This window comes from Corapipo altera, unplaced genomic scaffold (genome assembly GCF_003945725.1).
Source record: "Corapipo altera isolate COAL_440 unplaced genomic scaffold, ASM394572v1 349, whole genome shotgun sequence".
NCBI classification, from domain to species: Eukaryota; Metazoa; Chordata; class Aves; order Passeriformes; family Pipridae; genus Corapipo; species Corapipo altera.
The window spans coordinates 760,502-781,364 of record NW_020884997.1 but is presented as its reverse complement, the minus strand read 5'-3'; the positions used below and the strand labels follow the sequence as shown (position 1 = coordinate 781,364).

General features: G+C 63.8%; 4 protein-coding genes across 5 annotated transcripts; 2 read left to right on the top strand and 2 right to left on the bottom strand.

The window, feature by feature from the left end:
* Positions 1-1,389: 1,389 nt before the first annotated feature.
* Positions 1,390-2,920, top strand: LOC113958484 (mesoderm posterior protein 1-like). The gene is made up of 3 exons (XM_027666767.1): positions 1,390-2,097; positions 2,255-2,404; positions 2,795-2,920. The coding sequence occupies exons 1-3, from the start codon at positions 1,390-1,392 to the stop codon at positions 2,855-2,857; spliced, it is 921 nt and encodes a 306-aa protein (XP_027522568.1). The 3' UTR covers positions 2,858-2,920.
* A 1,283-nt stretch (positions 2,921-4,203) lies between these two features.
* On the top strand, positions 4,204-6,386 carry LOC113958447 (gonadotropin-releasing hormone II receptor-like). Its single transcript, XM_027666700.1, has 4 exons — positions 4,204-4,276; positions 4,668-5,218; positions 5,605-5,809; positions 5,950-6,386. The coding sequence occupies exons 1-4, from the start codon at positions 4,234-4,236 to the stop codon at positions 6,384-6,386; spliced, it is 1,236 nt and encodes a 411-aa protein (XP_027522501.1). The 5' UTR covers positions 4,204-4,233.
* A 1,003-nt stretch (positions 6,387-7,389) lies between these two features.
* TMED3 (transmembrane p24 trafficking protein 3) lies at positions 7,390-10,168 on the bottom strand. The gene is made up of 3 exons (XM_027666768.1): positions 9,913-10,168; positions 9,016-9,264; positions 7,390-8,573 (listed from the first exon to the last, which is right to left on the bottom strand). The coding sequence occupies exons 1-3, from the start codon at positions 10,075-10,077 to the stop codon at positions 8,337-8,339; spliced, it is 651 nt and encodes a 216-aa protein (XP_027522569.1). The 5' UTR covers positions 10,078-10,168; the 3' UTR covers positions 7,390-8,336.
* Positions 10,169-11,360: 1,192 nt separating this feature from the next.
* Positions 11,361-13,848, bottom strand: ANKRD34C (ankyrin repeat domain 34C). 2 transcript variants are annotated; one of them, XM_027666770.1, is made up of 3 exons: positions 13,832-13,848; positions 13,090-13,259; positions 11,361-12,978 (listed from the first exon to the last, which is right to left on the bottom strand). In XM_027666770.1, the coding sequence occupies exon 3, from the start codon at positions 12,926-12,928 to the stop codon at positions 11,390-11,392; it is 1,539 nt and encodes a 512-aa protein (XP_027522571.1). In that variant the 5' UTR covers positions 12,929-12,978; positions 13,090-13,259; positions 13,832-13,848; the 3' UTR covers positions 11,361-11,389. The 2 variants fall into 2 exon arrangements, with proteins under 2 accessions (XP_027522571.1, XP_027522570.1); XM_027666769.1 differs by having other exon boundaries at positions 13,090-13,256.
* Between the last annotated feature and the right edge of the window lie 7,015 nt (positions 13,849-20,863).

The window sequence follows — 20,863 nt, the reverse complement described above, 5'->3', positions numbered from 1 at the left end:
TGGCCGAGCTTAGTCCCGGTGCCCTCGCCACGTTGCTCCAATAGCCCTGCGCGCCGCTCCACTGATACGGACTGGAGGGATGTGGAGACCCCACCTGCCCCACAGGGCAAGGGGCTGCAGAGTGTCCCTCCGGGGCTCTGACCCCGCGGCCGACGCTGCCCCCGCCCAGCCGCGCTCCAGCACTTGTCCAAACAGGGAGGTGGGAAGCGGCTGCGGCGGGTGCAGAACTCATTATCTGGGAGCTCATCAGCTAATGAGACCCAGGAGGGGGCCGGGGGGGCGTGGGGGAAAGCGAGGCCGGGTAGCGGGAAGGGGTAGTGCCAAGGCTGTGCTGTGGGGTGCAGAGCTCCTCCAGAGCCCCTTCCACGCTCCAGGGTCAGGCTGCTCCGGACCCCCACTGCGCCTCCACCCCGGGACGGGTGTTGGATGGGGTCGGCACGGGCTGTCTCACACCGTGGGGCATTGGGGCAGCGCTGGGCACTCCTCAGCTGTGTCCCCCCGGTTTGGGGGGTGGGTGTCTCCTGCCCCCGCCGAACCCCCGAGCTGTGCACACCGGGTCTGGGGGTCCTGTGTCCCTAGCTGTACCGCCAGGCAGTGCACTCCCGCTCTGGGGTCCCATGCCGTGCCGGTGTTCCCTCGCCCCCTGATGGATTTTCCGTCCCTCGATGGGGCCGTTTCCAGGGAAACCTTCGCACCCGCCGGCCGCGACACCTGTGGGGCCTGGGAACGCGGCGGGGGGGCCCCTCCCAGCCCCGACCCCGGCCCTCGGCCCTCGCCGCCCGTGGGGGTTCCCCTGCCACTGCCAGGACGGGGCAGCCCCGCGGGGTCCTGGCTCATGGGGGCCGTGGCGGACCAGGACCCCCAACGTGGGTGCAGGGGAGTCCCACAAAGCCACGGGGACAGCAGGGATGCCCGGCTGGGGTCATGCTGTGGGGGGACACAGGGACACCCCACTGCAGAGCCACCACAAACCCCACTGCAGTCCCAGCAGAGCCCCACAGCAGAGCCCCAGAACACCCCACTGCACCCCTGCTGCAGATCCTGCTGCCGCCCCACTGCAGCCGCTCCCAGCAGACCCACTGACACCCTGCTGCAGCCCCACTGTGGCCCTCATGCAGAACCACACTGCAGGACCCGTGTGGGTCCCAGCCCCATCTCCAGCCCAGCGCCGGGGGTGCGGGGTGCCAAGGGTGGGCAGCACCGAGCGGCCTCACGCCTGTGGGGTGAAATCTGTCACCCCGCGTTCACAGCCGCGTCCCTCGGCCCCCTGGCCCCCCCAGTCCCCCGGCCTTTGAAGTGCTGCAGCCACGAAGGTGCCACTTCACACCTCTGGCCCGGCATAAAGCCGGGGCAGCCGGGAGCCACCGGCACACAGCTCCCGGCCCCGCCATGGCCCACTCCGCAGCGCCCGGCCACACGCTGCCCGCTACGGCCCCACTGCAGGACTGGGGCTGCCGCGGACCCCCGGACACCCTGGGCTACAGCAGCAGCTCGCCCGCAGCATCGCCCGACTCCTGCGGCCTCGCGTCCCCCGCCGCCGCCCGGGGACCCTGCCGTGGGCACGCCGCCCCCCGCCCGCGGGGCAGGAAGGGGGCTCGGGGCGGCGGGGGGCCGGGGGCCCCGCGGCAGAGCGCCAGCGAGCGGGAGAAGCTGCGGATGCGGCGGCTGGCGCAGGCCCTGCTGCGGCTGCGGCACTACCTGCCGCCCGCGCTGGCGCCCGCCGGGCAGACCCTCACCAAGATCGAGACCCTGCGCCTCGCCACCCGCTACATCGCCCACCTCTCCACCCTGCTGGGACTCGGTCGGGGGGCGCCGGCCCCCCGACACTGCCCCCTCTGCCCCCGGGGCCTGGGGTGCTGCCAGGACACGGACCCCTGTGATGCTTCATCCCCCGGCACTGTGGGCTGGGGGTCACCTCCCATGGCGGGCCCCCCGCCGGAGCTGCGCGGGGCTCCCGGCACGGGGACGGAGTCCTGGGGGTCGCCCCCATTTGGCTCTGCTGCGGGGACTCCCCCAGAGGTGTTTGGGGGTCCGGATACAGGATTAGAGACCTGGGGGTCACCCCCCTATATCCCAATGACGGGGACCCTCCCAGAGGTATTTGAGGGTCCCAGTATAGGGATGGAGACCTGGGGGTCACCTCCCTACACCCCAGCAACAGGGACTCCCCCAGAGGTGCTCGGGGTCTCTTACATCGCGATGGATACCTGGGGGTCGCCCCCCCTACATCCCTGCAGTGGGGACCTCCCTGGAGTTGCACGGGGCTGTTGCCTCCATCGAGTCCCCCTGGCTGACCCCTCCCCACAGCGCAGGGGCTGGGGCCCCCCCGGATCTACCTGGTGATCCACTCCTGGACTCGGGGCTGGTGCTGCCGGAGTTCATGGGCGCAGGGACAGTCACCCAGGTATGTGCTGGCAGGGGTTGGGGTGACTCTGGGAATGGGGCTGGTACGTGGCAGAGATGGACACCCCTTGGAGTGGCCTTTTAGATTCTTCTTGGTGTGAGGCAGTGCAGGAGCTGGTTTTGGGGTAACAACAGCCTTGTCTGGAGTAGGGAACAGAAAGGTGACTCCTGCTCCCTGCAGTGGGTTAAGTGGGCCCCCAGCCTGCCCCATCCTTCCTGGTGCTTCTCTCCCTTACACTTGTGGGGTCCCATCAGTCGAGAGAGACCGGAGGTCGTGGTCCTACTTGTCCCCGGCAGGGAGGCCTTCCAGGGGGTGGGCTGTCACCCCTACACCTCTAGCCCTGCCTGGACCCCTGCCTGGCCGTTCACCCTCTCCCCCTCTGCTCCCCAGGACCTCTCCGCAGACCTGCTCTCACTGCTGGAGGCTCTGCTCCCGCCACAGCCCCGACACTGACCTGGACACACCCTGAGGATGGAGCACCCGCTGCCCCACAGTGCCCGTCCGGACACCGGCAGCTTGGAGGACACGTGTGACCCCTCAGACAGCTGCGGGGATGAGCTGCCCGTGCTGGAGCCAGAGCTGTGCTGGACACGTCGGGTAGCCATGGCTGGATGTGAATAAATCTTTGTGCCCTACCCACGTGTGTCCGTGTGGATGTTCCCTGGAGCTGGGCATGGGATGGGGTTTGGTGTGCCCAGGGTGCCCTCACTGGGCTGCAGGGCTGATGGCTGTGGGGCAGACAGGCACCATCTGGGAGAGCAACTGGGGGGGTATCAAGACAGACCCACCCTACCCTGGGGTCTGACCCCTGGCCAGGGAGGGGTGAGGGTCCCCAACACCCCCCTCTAGATCCAACCCTCCCACCTGGTGGTTCTTGGCCGGTGGGAGCCCTCCATCGCAGAGTAAAATGGGGGTATTTGGGGTCCAGCTTGGTGTGGGGGAACGTGGGGGGCTGCAACAGGGCCCCTCTGTCCCCATCCCCTTGATGACTACCCGAGGTCTGGGGTCCCCATTAGCAGGAGGGTGGTGGGATCTGGCAGCTGGGTGCTAATGTGTCGGGGGGGGCCTCTCCCCCCACACCGGGGTCTGGGGTGGGGGACGGGGTATTAATGAGCCCCACAGAGTGTGAAAGGACTCGATAATGAAGTTAAATGCCTCTGCCAAGGGGAGGAGGGTGCAGGGGCAAGCCTTTGAGGTGCAAAGTAGGCCCCACCACCCTCTCCCAGGCTGCATATCCCCTCCCACCGCACTCCAGCCGGGGCTGAAGGGACTTCTCGGGGACATGCTCCAGCCATGGGGATGGCCACAGCCGGGGGGAGCAGCTGGCAGTGGCAGGGCTGGGAGGAGGGACCTGTGGGTGTCAGAGCCCCTGGGCCACCCCCAAATGCTGCACCTCAACACGAGGAGCCCTTGTGCATCCCGATGCCCGGCCCTGGCAGCAACATTGCCAGACCTGGGGGGCACCAGCAGCACCCCTCAGACTGGGGTCTGGAGCGGGTCCCCCCTTGGGCTGGGGGTCTCCCTCCCACAGATGTGGGGCACGTCCTGCTGTCTGTCCCTGTGTGTGAGCACCATGCACACCGTCTGTGTACCGTGGGCGGCAGGGGAAGGACCGTGCTGTTCCGAGCTGCCGGCTTCGTCAAGGACCATTCCGAGCTGCCAAGGGCACCCACCTCACGGCACCTGCAGCAGTAGCTGTGGGCGCCAGCACTCGGCAGTACCTGCCCCAGTACCCGCTCTGGTGCCCGCCCTGCTCCCCCTCGGGCCCCAGGGCAGATGCGGGAGCATTTGGCACAGAGCCCCGGCAGCGCGTGAGCACCGTCCCTGCCATGGCCTGGCTGGGGGATGCTGGACGGGACACCCCAGATGGAGGTGAGGTGGGGGGAACGGCATGTCTGGTCCCCCAGGGGTCAGCATGGGGGGTCTTCATCCTGGGCAGGACTGTACTCTGGGCAGGGGATGGGGGGACAGCAGGAATGGCCCGGGGTGAGTGGTGTGTTGGGGTCAGCTGTGGCTGCCTCCCTCTGCCCTGCTTGGTGCCAGGGACCCCTGTACTCTGGAGATGTGGGGGGCCTCTGGAAGAGCAGCAGGATGCAGTGAGCAGCTACGGATTGCACACATGGAGCTGGCCTCAGAAATGTAGTGCTGGCACTGTGGCCCTTTGTCAGGGGCTCTGGGGGACGGGACCCCCAGTGCTGAGTGTGGCCTGTCCCCTTGGAGCTCCCACCTCAGGGCTGCCACTGCCCCCTTGCTGTTGTGGCAGGAAGGGGCCACGCAGACCCAGACGCCACAGTGGGAAATGCCAGCGCAGAGCCCCCCAGCATCGTGCCCTCTGAGCGGGGCTGTGCCTGGAGCCCCCCTGACGAGAGCAGCGAGGAGCCCCTGCGCCTGCCCACCTTCTCCCCCGCCGCCCAGGTGCGTGTGGCCGTCACCTTTGCCCTCTTTGCCCTCTCTGCCGGCTGCAATCTGGCCGTGCTGCGGGTGGCGGGGGGCCGGGGGGGCAGCCGGCGCCCCCACATCCGCCTGCTGCTGCGGCACCTGGCTGCTGCCGACCTGCTGGTGACGGTGGCGGTGATGCCGCTGGACGCCATCTGGAACATCACGCTGCAGTGGCGGGCGGGCGACCTGGCCTGCCGCCTGCTCATGTACCTGCGGCTGCTGGCCATGTACGCCTCCGCCTTCGTCACCGTGGTCATCAGCCTGGACCGGCAGGCCGCCATCCTGCGCCCGCTGGCCATCGCCCGCGCCCGCGCCCGCAACCGCACCATGCTGCGCGTCGCCTGGATCCTCAGCGCGGGGCTGGCGGTGCCACAGGTACCGACCCCGAGGTCCCCAGCCCCTGTGCTGCCTCCCGGGGGTCAGTGACTCGGTGCCACTGTGTGACCTGCAGGGTGGGGATAGAGAGGGGCTGGAGAGCCTGTGGGAGGGGGATGGAAAGGGGTTGGAGAGCTCTCTGCAATGGGGATGGAGGGGTGTCGACAGAGGAGCTGTGGCAGTGACCCCCCAGGTCTGCCCACTCCCTGGGATGCCCTCTGGACCACCAGCAGTGGGAAGCAGAGCCAGCGCAAGGGTGATGGTGGGTCCCACCCCGCAGGCTGAGTCTGTCCCTCAGGTTCTGGGGTCCCAGCCTTGGCCGCTGATGCCCTTCCTTGGGGAGGTGCAGACCCCCATCATCCCCGTCCCACCTCTCTCGTCTCCAGCTGTTCCTGTTCCGCACAGTCACCCTGCGCCCCCCTCACAATTTCACCCAGTGCACCACACGTGGCAGCTTCCCCCAGCCCTGGCACGAGACCCTCTACAACATGGTGGGCTTCGCTTGCCTCTTCCTGCTGCCGCTGCTCATCATGGTCTGCTGCTACATCCGCATCCTGCTGGAGATCTCCCGCCGGATGGGCTCCGGCCTTTGTGAGTTCTGGGCACCACAGGATGCAGCCCCATGCCCAGGGAAGCACTGGTTGGGGCTCTGTAGGGATACCCCCACCCTCTCCCAGGCATGGGGTCCCTGTCCCAGCCACATTTCCCCCTCACAGGCTGTGCCCCCCCAGTCTCCTCACGGGACGCGTCACTGCGGTGCTCCAGGAACAACATCCCACGGGCCCGGCTGCGGATGCTGCGGATGAGCCTGGTCATCGTCTCCTCCTTCATCCTCTGCTGGACACCCTACTACCTACTGGGGCTCTGGCACTGGTTCTGTCCCCATGCTGTGGAGAAAAGGGTCTCGTCTGCCCTCACACACATCCTCTTCATCTTTGGCCTCTTCAACGCGTGCCTGGACCCCATCACCTACGGGCTCTTCACCATCCCCCTCCGGGGAGGCTGGGGCTGCCCCTGTGGGCACAGCCCCCTGACCCAGCCCCCTTCTCCAGCCACCGGCTCCTTCCGCTGCTCAGCCTCCTCCCTGCCACCCAAGCGGGGAGTCCTGGGGGTGCGGGGGTCCCTGGGGGCTGCCGGGGATGCCACCTGCCACAGCAGCTCCCTGTGAGACCAACACAACCCCTGGGGTGCTCAGGGCAGGGGGGTCCAGCAGCAGGACGGCCAGGCCAGCACTAGTCCAGCAGGGATGGGGTCGCTGCCACTCTTCCTGCATCCCAAAGCATCTCTGCGGGCTCAAAGCTGGTGGGGGTGCCCCCCATCCCCTCTCCCGTCTCTGTGCTCTGCACAGCAATAAAGTGTCCCACGGTCACCTCTTGTCCTTCCTACGTTCCTTGTCTGGGAGCTGAGCTGAGGTCCCCAAAGCCTTGTCCCACTGGGGTCACAGGTACCCCTGACCCCGCCACGGGGAGTTCAAGGGTCCCCAGGAAGGGGCAGATTCAAGGGCACCCACAGGCTGGCCTGGGGACTGCCCTCCCTGTTCACCCCTGCAGGGCTCTCGGTCCCTGTGGGTGGGGGGCCTGGTCCTTGTGAGTGACACGGAGTTGGTGGCACTCTCAGAGTGCTGCTGCCATTGGCTCTGTTCCAAACAGGAGCTCCTGGCTCCTGCCCAAGGCCGCTGGGAGGCACACAGGGCTGGTGCTCCTGCCTGTGGCAGCTGCCCCAAGGCCAGCGCTGACAGTGGAGGTGGCACAGCTCCTGGGGCCCGCAGGGGTGGGAGGGGGCTGTGGGTGCCTGGGCCCCTTACTCCTTCCTGCATCCTGAGCTGAGCCCTTCCCACAGCACCAGGAGCGATGCCTGGGTAAGGGACAGACCATGAAAACTGCCCTGGCATCCCCCTGGCCTTGAGGAAGGGACCACAGAGCTGGGCTCTGCCTGGGGGGGTCCCCACTCCGTTGCAGTGGGTCACTGGGATCCCTCAGCCCCTCGGTCCCCACTGCCCAGTGGGACACTGATTCCAAACCACTGACAGGGTGGCCTCATGCTGGGATAGTGCTTGGGGGGCTGCTCCTGCCAAGGGATCTCTCTAGCTCCTGCTCCTATGCCAGGAGCAGGTTTGGCTGGTGCAGGTAGGAGGGCAGGCACGAGTGGTGCCCAATAACAGAGGTGCCAGCCATGCTTGCAGGGATTTATTTGGAAGTGGCAAAGGCCAGTGGAGTTGCTCCAGCTCTGGGAAGGGATCCCACACCTGCTTGAGGGCTGGAGGTCACCAGGGGTCTTGCACAGACCAGGGGTCTTGCACAGACCAGGGGTCTTGCACAGGGGGCTCACCCCAGGGCTCTCCTGGGGGTGTCCATTTTGTGGGGCTCCAGGGAATGGGGGGCTGCAGTCCCAGGCGTGTGGGGGTACTCAATGCTGCTGGGGCAGGGATGGGGCTTCCTTGGCATGTATCTGCAGCGGGGCGTGCGTGGTGGGCTGACTCTCAAGCGTGAACCCACGTGAGTATGAAAATACCACCTGGTACGGGCAAATCAAACACTGCTGGCCTGAGAAATGCTTTGAGGGGAGGGGCTAGTAGAACCACAGGACCACCCAGCAAAAAACCTGCCCTCATGGGATGCTGCTGCTGCTGCTGTGGCTCCGCTGCTGGGAGTGCCCTGGGACAATCAGGGTGCAGACAGAGACCCCCAGCCCATGGGCAGCTCTCCTCGGGCTGATGGCACTGGGTGGGCACCAGGTGGGCCAGAGCTGCCCCATCCCCTCGCTGGCTGTGCAGGGCTCCGAGGGGCAGCTCGTGGCCATTGCAGTCATGTCGGGCTCTGAGGGTCCCCCAGTGTTGGTGCTGATACTGGTCCAGGGCACTCACCCGCTTCTCAGCGGAGCCAGAGCGTGTGGCCAGGGTGGCCAGGCAGGGGGACAGGGCAGCGAGGTGGGCGATGGCGAGTGGGAGGCGATGCGGGGGGATGCTTGTACTTGGGTGTCCACGTCCACCCTGTCCACCCTGCTCAGCAGCGTCACGTCACCCCCTGCTCCCGCCTCCGGCACAGATCAGAGGGAAAGCACGACCCCAGGGCCGCTGCCATCCCGCTCCCTGCTCTGCTCAGGCACAGACACATCGGCTCTAGGTGCTGGTCCCACTGCTGCTGGGTCTCTTCTCGGTGAAGAAGCTCTTGAGCAGTATCACCTGTCCAATGCTGACCACGAAGAGGATGAGGGTTTCCCCCACCGACCAGTATGAGACACGGCCATTGAGCTCCTCGGCTCTGCTCCGGTCCTGCGCCTCCCGCAGCCGGTAATGAGTCTGGGAGTCAATCACCGAGTTCAGCATCTCATGGATGGTGACGCAGGCGGATTCCATCTGGGGGACAAGGACAAAGGCGCCCCGTTGCTCCTGACATGGCACGACTGAGGGAGCAGGACACAGTCCCAAGAGCAGGACAGCAGCGCCTGTGGCTTCGGTTCCCCGCTAGACCCCACCCAGAGTGGTTCTGCACTGGGGCAGAGCCGAGAGCCCTGCTGGGGCACCAGGGTGCCCAGCCCAGCGGCTCACACCCAGGGATGGAATGGCTGATGCAATTCCCTCTTGCAGGATGGACACCGGGTGCTGCAGCTGGGGGAGCCCAGACCCAGCAGAGCACCCCTGTCCCGGGCAGAGGATGTGGTGGGGCTGTTGGCTGGCGGTTGGCACTTCTGCATCTGGTGGAGGGGAAGGGGGATGAGCCTCCAACCGCCGCTCTGTGAGGCTGTCTGAGGGCTGCGGCAGGACCTTTCTCTGTCCCTCCCTCCCTCCCGGGACCTACCTGTGTCAGGGCAGTGACGCGGTTGTTCATGTCGGGCAGGATGGGCGGCTCGTCGCCCACCTGGAAGTCGAAGTAGACGATTTTGTGGGAGAAGGTGGAAAACTCATTGCTGAAGCAGAAGGTGTAGACACCCTTGACCTCAGTGCGGTGTGGGAAGCTGTCGTACTGCTTCTTAGTCTCCTGGTAGATGGTCTTGCCGTTGGGGTCCTCCACGTAGCAGTCTACGTCATAGTGTCCCCCACTGATCACCTGCGTGGGGAGACACGGGTGGCACCTGCCCAGTGACGTGGCGAGGGCTCCCTGCCCGGCCCCACAGCTGTTTGAGAGGCCAGCGGGCACCATGCCCATGGGATGGGGCCCAGGCCAGGGGAGCCCTGGGGAAGCTGTGCCCCACAGTGCCAGCAGCTCAGGTAGGGTGGCTGAATACAGGGACAGCCCCCAGGGCCAAGGTCAGGGGCTCCCATGGCTGCTGTGGGTACACCCCAGCCCTGGCTCCCAGGTGGACACTGCTGGTCACAGGGCTGGGGCCGGGAACAGCTCCTGGTGCAGCACGAGGGGAACTGAGGTACACATGGGAGGGGGAACTGCAGCCCTGCACGAGGCTCTGCAGGACTCGGGGCAGGGGTACGGGCAGAGGCACAGGCAGGGGCAATAGGCACACACATGGGCAGGGGTGTGGGCAGGAGGGCACGGGCAAGGAGGCACAGGCATTGGCATGGACAAGACAAAGGCAGGGGCATTGGGATGAGGCACAAGGGGGGTGTAGGCAGGGATGTGCACGTAGGTGCTGGCAGGGGCATGGGCAGGGGCTGCAGGCAGGGTGCGTGCAGGGTTGCAAGCAGGTTACGGGCAGGTACACGGCAAGGGGGTATCAGCAGGGCACGGCCAGGGCAGTACCTGGTAGTCGAGGGTGAACTTGATGCCGCTCTCCAGCTCCTGGTGGAAGCAGCGCCGGTCGCTGTCGGGCAGTTCCAGCGTCAGTTCCGTCCCGCCGGCCCCCAGAGCGCCCAGGAGCGCGGCCAGGCACAGCGCCCGCACCGCCACACGCACCGCGCCCGGCATCGCCACACGCACCGCACTCGACCCCGCGACACGCACCGCGACACGCACTCGGCCCCCCAACACGCACCGGCACCGGCCCCGCGACACGCACCGGCACAGCGACACGCACCGCGACACGCACCGGCACCAGCACCGGGACCCGCCCTCCTGACGTGGCGCTTCCGCTGCGGGCGGGGCGGGGCGGGGGCGGCACCTCCGGCACTGGGGGGGCACCCACCGGTACCCCGGGAACCCCCCCGGCACCCTGGGAACCACCCGGGACTCCGGGAATCCCGCGGGGATCCCCTCGGCGCTCCCCGGACCCCCCGGGCCGGTCGGTGCCGGATCCCCGCACCACGAGTCTGTCCATCCAGCGGCGAGCGCTTTATTAACGCAGCGATCGTGAAAAAGTCCCCGCAGGGAAACGGCGTCAACCTGGCACCTGCCCCTGCACCACTACACACACGGACTCCTGTAAATAAATGCATTAATGCAATCATGGAATCTGTCGGCAGCCACGGCCCACGGCCGGCCCACGGAGCGTGGGATGAGGCGTGGGGTGAGGAGTGCTCCCTGCGCAGGGCGGGCAGCAGAGCGGGGTCCCGGCTGTGTCGCGGTGCCTGCGACTTTCCCGGTGGATGAGCCCCTTGGGGCGGCCCGTGCCACCCTCGGTTACTTGGCATCCCGGCTCCCACGCCGCCGGCAGAGGCTTCCCATGCAGCCAGGCTGGGACCTGAATCCTGCCCGGGGATTCAGCGCTTAGAGCTATTCGGAGTGATGGCGAATGAACGCCCTGAACCTCAGGCGCTTCAGAGACGAGACAAGCCCGTCCTGGTCCAGAACCGCGGTGCCGGGTGAGCTCAGCTGCCGGAGCTCCGAAGCTCTCGAGAATCTCAGAGGTGGAGGATTGTCTCCCGCTCCGAGAGGGCACCGACACGGTCCGTTGCCGGGGGGAGTGTTCCCGCTTCTCCAGCCCCCGCAGCATTGAGCCCCTTCCCCTCCTGGAAGGCACTTCATGAACGCTCGGCCCCAAGGATCACCGCTGGGGGCTCCGGGGGGAATTCGGTGTCAGAACGAGAGAGATGGATGAAAAGTGGATTGTGACTAGTGAGGAATAAGGGAACTGCAGGCAGGATCGGATCCTTGGCACGGAGCCTGGCGATCTCGGACGGTCTGGGATTGGCCTCCCAGGTGGTCGTTCCTGATTCAGCCTCTGGGCTCAGGTCTGACCCCCGCGGCCACCAGTGTGTCCCTGGAGCGGGTGATCACTCCATCTGGGACTGTCCCGTTTCTGCAGGGACAGCGTGGCTTTGGGAAGAAAATGGTGACACAGCTACTGGGCCACGACCTCCTCAAAATCAGCGAGGTGCCGCATCTGCTCCGCCTGCATGGAGTGTCTGCGGAGGAGCTTCCTGCGGGCTCTCAGGTCGCCCCGCCTGGGCGAGCTGGGCGCGAGGGGCACCAGGGGCTTCAGCCCAGCAGCGAGCGGGGAGGGAGCTTTGCTGGAGCCGATGTCAGGGATCGGGGGGTTGGGGTTCACATTCAGCGGGGGCAGATATCCCGGCCTCGTGTGGGAGATGTGGTCGAGCAGCAGGGTCCCGGATCCTCGCCTCTCCAGCAAGCCAGGTGGTCGGCGCCGGACAGTGCTGGGTGATGTGCTCGCACTGCCAGAGGGAGACTCTCGTGAGCCATCCAGCAAGGCCAGGTGGGACCCACTCAGCTTCCTCCTCTCCAACGGCCCCTTCCCCATCTCGGTGAGGTGGGGGTCTCCATTGTGCTCGGTTCCTGGCCTCCACCAGTGCAGAGTGTCCATCCCCGTGGCTGAGCCGGCGGCTGAGCCGGTGCTCTCCGGCTCCTCTGGCACGGTGCTGCTGTGGTGCAGGTGCGGGTGGGCAGCCGGGCTCTTCTCGTGGGTGGCTTTCCATGCCAGTGGCCCCAGTGCCTGCTCGTCCACCATAGGAAAGAGAGCGGGGTCCCTGCCCTTGCTGCTGCTGCTCCAAATGAGGGGGGTCTTTTTGGAGAGCGAGAGGTCTCCAATGCCCATGATGACATCCTCATCAGCACAGATGTGCGTGTCATCACGGTGTGCTGAGGCTGCCAGCACTGAGGGTGCCACCAGACCCCACGGCTCCGACCGCAGCCGCTTCAGCCGCGGCAGATGGGCTTTCCGGCCAGTACCAGCTCTCTGGCCTGGGGAGGGTGGCTCAGTGTCCCCAGTGTCTCCAGGACGTGAAGCGTGTGGGGTGAGAATGCTGCTCTCCTTCTCTTCAGGGGAAAGTGCTGAGATGGAAGTTTTCAGGTGGGCATGAGAGGGTGCTGTGCCCACCTCGGGGGGGGCTCTCTCTTTGAACTCCAGCGCAGGGGGAACATTCAGGTACTGCTTGGTCGTCTTAGTGCCAGAGGCTGATATGTCCATGGTGATGATGATCACTTCCTTCCCCTTGGCTCTGCAGGCATCCAGGAGGTGCTGCAGCACAGCCTTGTCATCGGCATTGATGGCGTGGACCAGCGCCGAGGCTCCTGAGCGGTCCTCCAGGCTGGGGTCTGCCCCGTTCTCCAGCAGCAGGGACACCACCTCCCCCCCAGCCCCACGGATGCAGGCGTGCATGAGGGCAGTTTTCCCAGACTTGTCCTGGATGTTGGGGTCAGCTCTGTTGTCCAGCAAGTACTTCACCATCTTGGCCTTGTGGATGCTCTGCTGGTCGACGTGTGTGGTGATGCAGGCCACCATCAGGGCGGTCTCCCCCTTCTCATTGCTCTCGTTGATGTAAGCCCCCCCTTCCAGCAGCAGCCGGGTCAGCCGGAGCCGGCCGAGCCACACAGCCTTCAGGAGGGAGTTGCTCCCCAGCTCTAGCTCCGTCACCTCATCCATGGCACTGGCTGCTGCTCGGTGCTGGGTGATGGCAGCAGTGGCTGGTGGCTGCAGGAGGAACCATGGAGAGGTGAGCCCTGCTCCTTCATCCCCGCCTTCCCGGGATACCATGCTCCCGGCACTGCTCTGCACCCCACTGCCCCTCTAGCCACATCCACCCACCTGCAGACAGCTGCCCAGATGCACTGGTTTCCTGAAGAGATCAGAGAGTTCTTGATGGTCTCCACCAGCCTGCTAGGTCTGGGGCGCCGCAGCATGAAGCCCAGTGGAGACAGTGTGAGCATCCCACATGGCTTCTTGGGCTGGAGCTGGGGTCTCTGCTTCCCCTCTGCTGGAGGGAAGGAGAAGCAGCCACAGTCATGCTTTCGACTGTGTTTCTGCTGTACTGCGTTTCTACTGTGTTTCTACTGCCCCCACTGCCCCCTGCTCCTGCTGCCCCCAGTCCCTGCTCTCAATGGCCCCCACTCCTGCTGCCCCCGACTCCTCGCTCCTGCTGCTCCCCATTCCCTGCTCCTTCTTCCCTCTGTTCCCTGTCCCAGTCCTCAGGCCGTTCCTGAAGCCCTGGGCAGCCGGTGCCCCCAGGATCCCCCCGGGGTGGGCACAAGCCGCCCAGCCATTCCCCACGCCCCCGTGCTCTCTGTGGGTGTCCTGCAGCCCCTGGACCTGCGGTCAGTGCTCGCACCGGGGCAGCGCCAGCGGTGCATCCCCGTCCGAAAGCTCCCCACGGCCCCTTCTCGTGGGGACCCCTCGAGCCCGGGGAGACCTGGGCGTCGGTTCTTCCCCACCTCCGCCCGGCCGGTGCCTCTCGGCGCCCCTCCACCCCGGGGCCACCCCGGTCCCGCTCCCGCCGCCGCCCCCGGCTGGTGGTGATGGTGGGAGCGCCTCCCACCCCCGGCCCGGTACCTGCTGCCCGGCGCCGGGGCTGCTGCCGGTGTCGACGCCCGGTGTCGGTGCCGCTGCCCTGTGCCCCTGCCGGGGCTGGTGTCGGTGCCGGTGCCGGTGCCGGTGCCCGGTGCCGCTGCCCGGCGCTGCGCGAGGAGGAGGGCGCGGGGGGGCGGCGCGTCCGCCCGGGGGTGGGTGCGGGGAGCGGCGGGGAGGGGGTGTCCGTGTGCCGGGGGGCTGGAGGGGTCTGCGTCCCTGCCTCCGGGTGCGGGGGAGCGTGTTCGTGTGCGGCGGTCCGTGAGCGCGGGGGCGCGTGGGTGCCCGTGTGCGGGAGTGTGAGGGGGGTGTCCGCGCCCACCCGTGCGGAGGTGTCTGTGTGCGGGGGTAGGATGTGAGTGTACCTGCCCTCGGGGATCTCCAGATGGAGACGGTGGGACCCTGCCGTGGGCAAACCGGTCTGAGCCCACAGCCGGCCCCACTTGGAGCCGGGGGAGATTAGGAGCGCCCTGAGCCCCCTCTGGCGTTAGTAACCCTGTGGTCTGAGCGCACATCTGGGGAACCACGAGCACACGTCTGGGGCACCTGAGAGCACGCCTGGGGCACTGGAGTGCTCTGTGCCGTGCAGGGGAAGCCGGGGGCCCTGCATCTGCTCCTCGGGCAGAGCTCCCTGTGCCAGTGGGATGTACCAGGACTAGCACCAGTCTGCTGTCCCTCTGGACCTCCTTTTTCTCCAGGTCTCCTTTGTCCCCAGATCTCTCATCTGTGCAGGAACCTGCTTCCCAGCAACCTCCTCCACTTTCCTCGGTGGCTCTTTTGGAGCAGTTCCAACAGGAAGAGGGAACTGGGAGGAAGGGGGAAATGGTCACAGGTACCCCTGACCCACCACCATAGCCCCCATGGCTCTGTACTTCCACAGGCCATTGCAGCTGTGAGGGTGTTTGTCATTGCACCCTCTGGATCACGTTAACAATAGGGGGAATTTCTCTTGCGATTAATAAAATATAATCTAGCATTTCAGTGTTCTTCAGTCAGAGATGAGGATGACAATGAGAATCAGAGCTAGCAGAGATATTAAGTCAGTCTTATCACGTTAGGGAGCATTTGGAAAACCTTATGGTAGCTTTGTCCTGACTCTGTTAATGCAGTACCTGCCTAAACTGGCCATAAAAGCCCCAAAAATGTGTCTGTCTTTCCATTTTCTGTGCATGAGCACACCAAGTTACTCGAAGAAAATAAACACCTTAACTTCTTAAAACACAATAATATAAAGACCTTAATAAAATAAACACCTTAAAAAACTTCCTGAAACCCACAAGTTTAGAAGACAAGCTGTGGTGGCAGGAAGAGCACAGGATGCCCAGGATTGGGGTTGCTACTCTAGCACCAGAGGAAGCCACTGCAGCCCCTGAGTTGAGGAGGGTCTGCCCCACTCCCAAGACACCTCAGGGTGGGTCAGGGGTGGCCCAGGAGGGCCAGAAGGAGGGAGGGGGTGGTGGTGGAAGATGGAAGGTTCTGGGGCCTCAGCAATTGCAAGTAGGAGATTGTTGGAAGGAAGTGTTGGGGAGCTGACACCCCCCCACAAACACTCCTTCCTCCTCTGCCCCTCTTGCTGCTCCCATGAGTTGTCACCCCTGTGCCAGAGCCTAGGCTGGCTGTCCTGGCTGGAGAGCAGGAATGACCTGTCCTTGCAGATGTTCAAATGTGAGAGTTCCTTTTCCTGCTCCACCAGCCTAGACTCACCAGCTTTAAGGTGTCTGAGGGGAGGGAGATGCCCCAGCAGGGAGGGCCGAGCATGGTGATACCAGCTCCATTATGCCAGTCATCCCGGGCAGCTGGGACCTCCATGGAGGGGAGCAGGAACAGCCCCTGTCTGCTGCCAGGGGGCCTCAGATCCGCCCCAGCCCTGTTCTGGCTTTGCAGAGCCAATGTGTCCACCTATCTTCATCCTCCTTGTCCTCCTTGCCAGTATCCCTGCCATCCCTGGGGATGCCATGGCAACGGGGCCGCAGGGATGGCTGCTGGAGAAGCTGCAGCTCCACGCAGGGCTCTGAGCCCTGGGTTTGATCTCAGCAGTGCCTGCACAGCCTCTGGGGCAGTGAGATGGGATCTGCACATGGTCAGTTTGGGACAAGACTGGGATGAGGTGGCTTTGAGGTGCCCGAGTGTCACCCCGGGGTGCTCTGCCTGCACAGAACAGCCCTGGCAGGATGTGGAGGGCTGGGCAGTGACTGGAGGTGCTGCTGGTGATACCAGTACCCTGTGGCATGGGTGGTACTGGTACCCAGAATCCTCACCTGGGCAGGGGGCTCCTTCCCCCTGGCAGGGCAGAGAGAGGCAGAGGGGACACAACTGTGACACTGATGAGAACATCAGAGCTGCCAAGTGCTTTGTGGGGCCACCTCAGCACTATCCCACCTGGATAAGCCAGGCAGTTCCCATCCCTTTATTAGCCTGTTGAGGTTATGATTAGAGTCTGGCCCAGCCCAGAGGAGGGGGAGCTGCTTTCTGGGACTGTAATGGGGCTCTCTGGTCTGTGGGGTGAATGTCCCCAGGGCATTCAAGGGCGCTGCAGTGATACCTCGGGGGGCTGAGGCCATGGGAGCAGGGACAGGATGGCAAGGGGCTGTTGGCTCCCTGTGCTCTACAGCCCCAGAGGAGCTGCAGCCCCCGGCTGGGCAGAGCCGGGTCTGTCTCTCAGGGAGGGGGTTTGTCCCAAAGCGCTGTGTCCCGGCACCTTTGGACCCCCAGCTCAGGCACAGGTGGGATGCCAGCGCAGCCTTGGCAAGGGCTGAGCCGGCACCGTCTCCCCGGGGACACCCGGCGCTGGCGAGTTCTATTTTGGGCTCTTTGCCGAGGGCTGTGTGAGCTATTCCTGCCAGCTCATCCCCACACGGCCGCCGTGTCGCCGTTTATAGCCGTGCTCCCTGAGCCGAGCACAGGGGTAGGGGAGCTCAGCATTCCGAGGGGACCACCGGCTCTGCTGCCAACGCTCCTATTGCCTGGGGCACAGCCCAGGTTCCCCGACCTGTGGGGCACAGCGGGGCTGCCCTGGGCACGGGGGGTCCCAGCCCAGGCCATGCTCCTCCATGGGGTTTCATGGACAAAAGTGTCCAACCGTGTCCACAGCACCTCGCTTTCCCCTCAGACCCAAGCAGGGCTGGAGCCTGGGGCAGGTTTGCCCCTGCTTTGATTGGGACCCTGATTTCTCCTGCTGGAGTACCGACTTCCCACAGTGTGCTGGAGGTTAATCAGCTAAAATCTGTGATGTCAGTGACATCCCTGCCACTGTCACCTCCTGTGGCCATGCAGCGCTGCTGTTTTTGTCCCCTCTGGTCCCTGGCTTTGGCCAGAGGTTTGAGCTGCAGCAGCACCTTGGCCAGGTTGGTGGAGCAGCAGCTCATCCCAAGCTGGCGCACCGGGAGCGATGGATGGAACAGGTTGTGTGACCCTATGTCCCGTGGCATCACCATGGGCACGGGGATCTGGCACTCTGGGACTCTGGGACTGAAGTGTGTGTCCAGAAGGACCTGAAGTGGATGATGCAGGGGGTGATGATGGAGTGGGTGATGCAGCAGATGATGCAGTGGGTAATACAATGGGTGATGCAGTGGGTGATGCAGCAGGTGGTGCAGTGGGTGGTGATGATGATGCAGTGAGTGATGCAGTGGGTGATGCAGTGGGTGATGCAGTGGGTGATGAGGCAGCAGGTGATGCAGTGGGTGATGCAGTGCTTCCGGAAGAGGCTGCATTGCCTGAAAGCAGCTGCATCACCCAAAGCAGCTGCATCATCACAGCAAGCGGCTCTGATGTCTCTATAGCAACCATGGGGTAAAAATAGTGCAGCAGCTTTAGGGAGCCATCAGGGCCCGGCAGGGATTGCTGCTGGGATGGGTGTGTGGGGACCAGGGTCTTGGAGGGGACAGGGGCTCAGAGGGGAGCAGGGCTCCCTGTGCTCCAGGGCCTGGAGCTGCTGCTCTGCCAGGATGCTCCAGGGCCTTTGGCAGCTGAGGGGAGGAGGGAATGGGGTGTGGGGCTCAGGGTGTGGGGTTCAGGGTGTGGGGCTCAGGACGTGGGGTTCAGGAGGTGAGCACAGCAGTGCAGAGCCTCCAGCTGCTTCTGCACCTCCCCCCTGCCTGTCCTCTCTCTCTGTCCTGGTGCTGGGCTGAGGGGATGGTGATGGGCATTTTCACACCAGGGTTTGTAGGTGCCCTGTGCCCTGATCACGCCTGTATCCTCACTGCCATGGTGGTGAACTTGGATCCAAGGCTGGATCCGTGTCAGATTGGCAGCTCTGCAGCTGCACTGGCTATGACAGACCTCGCAGGTGGCTGTGCCTGCTGTCCCCTCCCTGAGCTGAGGAATTCAGTGCCTGTCTCCTTCTGATCCACGTCTGAGGCATGAACAAAGTTTCAACCTTTTCTCTAAGTAGGAGGGTTTGGAGCTGGGTGGGATCGGGGTCTCTCCAGCCTCTGCTCCACAGTGTGGAGTGTCAGTTTGACTTGGACTCTAATAAGTTGTGGAAAGGTCTGAAAATAGGAATGTGCTGCTCTGTGAGCCAGAGCTGCTCCCCATTTCCACAATTAGTGCAGTGTGCTGGGCCTGGAGAATGGCAGCTTCCATCCCTTGGACCCTGAGCACCAGTCTCCAGGGAGCTGGACTGTGGGACTGGGCAGGATGCAGGTGATGGGCTCTGGGGATGCTGTGGGGCCCAAAATTATCCTCTTTCACTAGGAGCAGGGTTGGGAGCTGTCCTGGTGTGCGGAGGAGTGGGGGGTATCTCACCTCCTCCTGCTCTCACTCTCAGCTTCCCGTACCACTGTGTCCATCACCAGAGCCCTGGGTATCCCACTCCTCTCTCCTTCCCCCTCCCAGTCCTGCAGACGCTGTTGTCTTGACAACACATCCCTCTCCCTGCACTTCTCCAAGCTTTTCCCTTTGTAATCTGCACATTCTTGCACCTTCAAGGTGGGTTTTTCACCTGGATGTGCTCGAGGGGAAGTGGATAACCCCTTGGATCAGAAGACAGGAAATGGCCTTGATGCCAGGCTGGAAATCACCAGATCCTGGCAGGAGGGATCTGCAGAATGTCCATGGGCCACGGTGGAAGATGAGGCCAGTTGTGCTACAGTGGGTGAATCACTGAATCTCAAAATGGTCTGGGTTAAAGCTCATCTTGTTCCATCCCCCTGCCTGGGCAGGGACACCTTCCACTAGACCATGTTGCTCCAAACTCTGTCCAACCTGGCTTTGAGCACTTCCAGGGAAGGACCAGCCACGTTCCTGAGCAGGCATAGGCGGAGTGGAGTGACAACACAATTCATGTCATTAATTGCCAATTAAGATGAGAGCAAGTGGTCTGGGGCAGACAGAAAAGATGCTTGGCCTCCCTGTGTTTATTGCTTGTGGCAATGGACAATAAACTCCTTGGGGTTTTGTGAGTCTTTCTGGGGATTTTCTGGTTTCTGGATGGGTGATTCCCTGCTCTGAGCTCCTGGAAGCAATGCTGCAGCTCGGATCCTGGCAGACCACAGTCACTGAGGTCTGACGTGTGCCTTGCCATGGGAAGGGGTTGCAGGCCACAGTGCCCACCCAGTGCTTTTCTGTATTTTGCTTAATATTATTAAACTAGGTTTTATAAATATTCATGACAAGGAAATCAATGTAAAAATATTCCATTCTCTCATTTTGCTTATTTAATTTTAGCAACTTGTTTTCTCTCAAGAAGCTGTTATGCTGCTCTTTGGGTTGTGTTTCACTTCTAACCCTGACAGATCCCCACAGGGAACAGTGACAAGGAAACATCAGAGCCTGGGCCCCAGGACTGGCAGAGGGCTCTGAACTGAATTGAAAGCCCAGGATCTGGGTAGTTGGATTCTGACTTTGTCAAAGCTGAGGGACGAAATGTCTTCAGCCTGGAGAAGAGAAGGCTTTGGGGAGACAGACCTTAGAGCCCCTTCCAGTCCCTAAAGGGGCTCCAGGAGAGCTGGAGAGGGACTTGGGACAAGCACCTGGAGTGACAAGACATAGGGAATGGCTTCCCACTGCCAGAGGGCAGGGTTAGATGGGATATTGGGAAGCAATTCTTCCCAGTGCTGAGGCCCTGGCACAGGTTGCCCAGAGAAGCTGTGGCTGCCCCACCCCTGGAAGTGTCCAAGGCCAGGTCAGATGGGGCTGCGAGCAATGTGGTCTAGTGGAAGGTGTCCCTGCTCAGGGCAGGGGGTGGAATGAGGTGAGTTTTGAGGTCCCTGTGGTTCTATGTGCCGAAGACACATTACACCCTCTGCCACCACTGTGACATGTCACACCCACCGCTGTGCCAGGCTGCTGGCAGGTGAGGAAAGGTGCTGAGCGGGGGCAGGAGATCTGAGTTTGCACTCCTCGGAGCGTGTGTCGGAAGAGAACTGATCCGTATTTAACGACAGAGCAGAACAATAACCTGCAATTACCTCCGTGCTGTGCCTGCGGGGGCGGGCGCTCCCCGGCAGCACCGGGGGTGGGCGATGTCTCGCTGCGCCCCGGGCTGGGTGGGTGACCCTCCCCGTTCGTGGGGGTGACAGGCCACCCCCACCCCAGTGCAGCCCCCCGTGGGACCCTGGCCTACCGTGTGCCCTGACAGGGGCTTGGCTGCTGTCCCCTGCGTGTTTCATGGCTGTGGGGTCCCGAGTCCCTCACCCTTGCATCCCTGCTGCCGCAGCGGTGCCGGTGCGGGCACAGCCATTGCTGTCTCTCTCAGTTTTCCAAGGGGGTCATTGGCCTCTTGGTGATCAAAGGGACGTGTTGTGTCCAGTGGGTGGGCAAAGGACCCCACAGTAAACCCCTGTGAGGCTCTGCCTCTCCCCAGAACTCTCAGCTCCACATGCTCCATGTGGGATGGAGCACGGAGCGAACCCCTGAATCCACAGGCACAGACATGCTGCCTCAGCAGTGCCGGGCTTTTTCCAGTCGTGTCTCCCCCTGCTCCCACAATATATGCGGATGTGCTTCCATGCCAGATAGTCTAGGCAATTGTCCCAGTTCCCCATTCCGGCTCCCTCCTGGGACAAAGCAAGTTGT